Genomic DNA, 4,588 nt, shown 5'->3' on the forward strand with positions numbered 1-4,588 from the left:
TTTTCAATAAATTTAGGGGTGTTTATTGTATTTTTAATTTTCTTTCTAATAGAGATTGGTCAGATGGATATACATGATTTAAAAAAAAAAGAATAAAATAAAGTTGAAACTTGATTCAGTACCACTTTTTCAGCTTCTTCACTATTCCGGTGCCACTATTTGCTCCAAGAGATTGACACACGTCCAAACTCAAACCTCCTGCTTCACCTTCTTCTAACCGTCAATCAAACCTCAAATCCACTTTATAATTGCGCAAGGATTTTATATTCTAAGACTAAGCAGTGACATATCCCTCACTCGTCAAAGAGAAGTGCTACTATCAGGCATTTTTACAGACAATGTTATAGACATATACTTGCAACTTCACACGTGTTTTGTTTTTTACTTAACTTAATTTACCAAATGTAAAAAGTGTTACATACTCATACTTTAGTAAATGACGCTGGCTCCAAGTACATATACTAATTTACTTTTGCTAATTTTTTTCTAATGAAATATACTCGAAGTTACAAAGTGACTTAGTTATTATTTTTTTTTTTTTAAAAGACTTAGCTATAATTGATATAAATATGAACATGGAGATATGAATGAGATTCAAAAAATTAAATATAAATATAATTATTTATGCATAATTTTTTCGTGTCTATACTTCTATAATTTTTTCATGTTCATACTTTATAAATGGGTACTAACAATTATGATGATGTAGCAACATATAACAAGTCACCAACAGGTAAATATATTTTTTTCTACATTAATTTTGAATTTAGTTTTTTTTGCCATAATTAATATTGTTTCCAACCAATGAGACACACTAGCTATATTTAGAAATTGACATGCATTTGTAAAATGAAAAGTTTACAATATTATATTTTCATAATAAATACACGTTTTTCATCAAGTAGCCCTTCTAAAAATTTGAAAAAAATCAAAATTTTATTTTAAAAAATATTAATTAACAACTATAAATATGGACTATTGATCTTAATCTAATAATTAATATTAAAGTAACCATCAATGAGTAGTAACCATTAAGAGTGCACCCATATATATATATATAAAGTAAATGAGACTATTTTTTTTATAAATTAAGTATTATAATGGTTGCATTTGGTAAAATTTTTATTTAAAAATTTTTTAAGCTTAAAAATAAAAATATATTTTTGTTTTATGTTTTTTTATTTTTATAAAATAAAAATGCGTTTGGTAATCATTTTTGTTTTCTGTTTTTTTAAAATAAAAATAAAAATGTGTTTGATAACTTTTATTTTTATTTTTTGTTTAAAAAAATAAAAAATAAAAAACATGTTTGGTAAATATTTTTTTGAAATTTTATTTTTTATTTTCATTTTCTAAACTAAAAAATAAAAATATTTTTTGTGACCACTATTTATTATTTTAAAATAAAAAATAAGAAAATTATAGTAAAAAAAGATCATATTAATAATATCCAAGTAATCTCAAATTTCAAAACTTAATATCTATTCATGAGATAACACAAAATCAATAAAGTCTACATAGTAAAATAAAAACGTATGAACTGATAATTGTCCAAACTTAAAGTAAAGTATTAAACGAATCATAACAATCAACTAATGTATTTACTCAATCTCACTATCGTCAACTAGATCTCCATATATGGTCAGCAATTTCATCACGAACATGAGCCATTTCACGTATATGAGTTCTAGAAATACTGAACTCTACACTATCAGTCAAAGTTCCATCCGTGCTTTGTAAAGTAGTGACCTGTATCTCATAATTTCCTTCACCTCCATCAAAATATACACCTGCTTCTGCATTTGTCCTTATAAAATTGTGAATCCCACAACAAGCAATGACAATGTACTTTTGTATTCTTAGATCATATGAATGCATTTGGTTTAGGATTGGAAAGCGAGCCTTCAACACGCCTTCAACACCGCTCAATGACATTTCTCAAGGAAGAGTGTCGATAATTGAAAAACTCTTTTTTTCCTATGGGATTAAGATCTGTGTTCTGGCCCAAATGATACCTTTCCCCTTGATATGGCGAAAGAAAACCAGGCATGTTTGTATAGCCAGAATCAACAAGATAATATTTTTCTGATCCAACGATTATTCATGTTAGTTTTTACTTATAGATATTTAATATAAAATAATGTCAATTAACATAATAAGTTTCATAAATACTTACCTTGGGGCGGCATTGGAAATTCATAATCTGGGTTTGTGGCACATTCTAGAAGAATTCGTGCAACATTAACTGATCCTTCCCATCCAGGGACAATGCATGTGAACTTCATGTCAAATGAACATACACACATAATGTTCTGAGTTGTATCCACATTCCGACCTCGATATGGTATTTGTTCATCAATTGGAACATGCGCAGAAATATGAGTTCCATCTATAGCTCCAACACAATTCTAAAATACAAAATAAATTATTAGATTGTTTTTTTATTGAATATTGAAAGAAAGGAAAAAAAAATTCAACTTTTTGTACCTTAAAAAATGGATAGTATCTTGGATCGAATCGAATTTATGGAGGAGTTACGTCAAATGAAGGTGGAGTAATTAGTTCTTTGGATAGACGACATATTGCCTTCAAAACCTTCCTAAAATAATGAGATGTGGTTGAGGTGGAGTGTTGAAATTGTTCAGCAACCACACAATGTCGTTCATTATGGCCAGTCACAAATAAGAACATAGCCACTTGTTCTTCAACAGATAGATATCATGAGTTCTTCAATAAAAAAATTTCTTTTAGAACACCACAAAATAGTTTGAAGACATCTTTATTCATTCTGAACAAATCATAACACCTATTCCAATGGCCATGCAACACTTCCATAACATATTCATGGCCTGAAAGAACTGAATTTCTACAAGGTTGCTTAGATATATATAATTGATTATATTCCTCGCAAGCAAAATATAGAAAAATCTCTCCAAACTCATCATCTGAATCGTCCAGTAAATTATCCTTGTTGAACCGAGCAACGTTGAAAGATATTTTATCCTGATAGTAGAAAAAACTTTTAAATTTTACATTCAATATATAAAAATATATAAACACTCAAAGTCAAAGTCAAACCATAAAACAAAATAAGCAAAACAAGTCATCGAGTCAATAGCTAAACAAAATCATCCAGTCAATAACTAAACAAATTCATACAGTCAATAACTAACAAGGTCATCCAGTCAATAACTTAACAAACCCATCCAGTCAATAGCTAAACAAAACTAAAGTTGATAGCTAAACAAAGTCTAAACTTTTCACTTCAAATTCAGCAACCAATCTATTCTTCTATGCTCTGGCATCTTTAGAAACAATGCTCTGGACACCTCGTTCTCAAACTTCTCAATAGCTTTTGCGTATACTTCTCCACTAATTCCATCAATTTGATTAAGAGCTTCAACACTCTCATCCAATAAGTAATGTGATGCAGATGTTGCCATTGATCTCTCTATCAATTCTGTCTTTCGCTTTGCAGTTTCATTATGTGTTGCCAGTGCATCTGCCAAAGCTGATGAGAACTTTGCTCTTTTTACTAATCGAGAGTTCGAAGTGGCAGTTGATTTACCTCTTCTTTTGCTACCATCCTCATCAAAACCACTTTCTTCATTCCTAGTAGAAGGACTTATCGACGTTGCATCATCATCATTAGTATCTCCATCATTAGAAGGACTTCGAATTGAAGGATGAGCATTGGCACCAGTTGCAGTAGTATCACTAAAGATAGTGCATAATTTCTCATAAAACTTACAACATTTCTTTCTAAATCTTTTAGCAGACTTGTTAACTTACATGAAATGAAATTATATTGATAAAATATACCAATACCTATTACAATAAAACAAGCATAAAATCCATTTTAAATAATTTTTACCCGAATAAGTTTATCGCAAACTTCATCAGTCGCACTAACTTCTCCAGTCACTGCATTGTATCCCATACCAGTCTCTTTCAATAAAGACTTAAAATCCTTATGCTTTTGCTTTAATTGATTGTATTTGTTCCTTAGTTGCATATCACTATAATTTCTTTTTGCTCGTGCACAAAGCTCTTCCTTTATATATTTCCATGATTGCTTTGTAAATGTTGTGGTATTCTTATTTCCCTTTAAAACTTCTTCTTCCATAAGTTCAATGAAAATTTCTTCATGCCTTTGAGTCCAAATAGAAGTCTCATCATTGTTCTCAATAATAAGAACTTCATTATCAATACCTAATAAGAACTTCATTATCAATACCTGCCATCTAGGTAAGACTTAAGGATTCAATAAAAATTCTAAATGAAAATACAAGACTATTCCTAAAGAAACAATCATTTCAAGAACAACAATAAAAATTGAAAAACTGATTTAGTTATAATTATCAAGTAAGTAATTCCAATAATAGCAATAAAGAGTATCCATATATTCATCAAATTAACAAAATAATACAATGTCATATGAAATAAAAACGCACACCAAAAAACATAAAAAGTATACATATTATATATGTATATATATTCTATCATGATGTGTATATAAATATATATATATATAAATAAGATATCCTATAAAAGACAAAGGAGCAAACATACAAACTAAGGACAAAAA

The 4,588-nt window shown here is 28.7% G+C and overlaps 1 protein-coding gene across 1 annotated transcript; it reads right to left on the bottom strand.

Annotated features, from left to right (window-relative positions):
* Positions 1–1,620: 1,620 nt before the first annotated feature.
* On the bottom strand, positions 1,621–4,228 carry LOC133779183 (L10-interacting MYB domain-containing protein-like). Its single transcript, XM_062219175.1, has 6 exons — positions 3,875–4,228; positions 3,330–3,779; positions 2,860–3,003; positions 2,177–2,408; positions 2,016–2,085; positions 1,621–1,807 (listed from the first exon to the last, which is right to left on the bottom strand). The coding sequence occupies exons 1-6, from the start codon at positions 4,226–4,228 to the stop codon at positions 1,621–1,623; spliced, it is 1,437 nt and encodes a 478-aa protein (XP_062075159.1).
* Positions 4,229–4,588: the final 360 nt, after the last annotated feature.

Source organism: Humulus lupulus, chromosome 5 (genome assembly GCF_963169125.1).
Source record: "Humulus lupulus chromosome 5, drHumLupu1.1, whole genome shotgun sequence".
Lineage (NCBI taxonomy): Eukaryota > Viridiplantae > Streptophyta > Magnoliopsida > Rosales > Cannabaceae > Humulus > Humulus lupulus.

Excerpts from the sequence above, each read along its gene's own strand:
- LOC133779183 (XM_062219175.1), bottom strand. The coding sequence starts at position 4,228 with ATGAAGTTCTTATTAGGTATTGATAATGAAGTTCTTATTATTGAGAAC. Across the intron at positions 3,780-3,874 it reads TTTGCGATAAACTTATTCGG|TCTGCTAAAAGATTTAGAAA; the intron begins GTAAAAATTATT and ends TAAGTTAACAAG. Across the intron at positions 2,409-2,859 it reads AGCAACCTTGTAGAAATTCA|AATTGTGTTGGAGCTATAGA; the intron begins GTTCTTTCAGGC and ends TTTGTATTTTAG.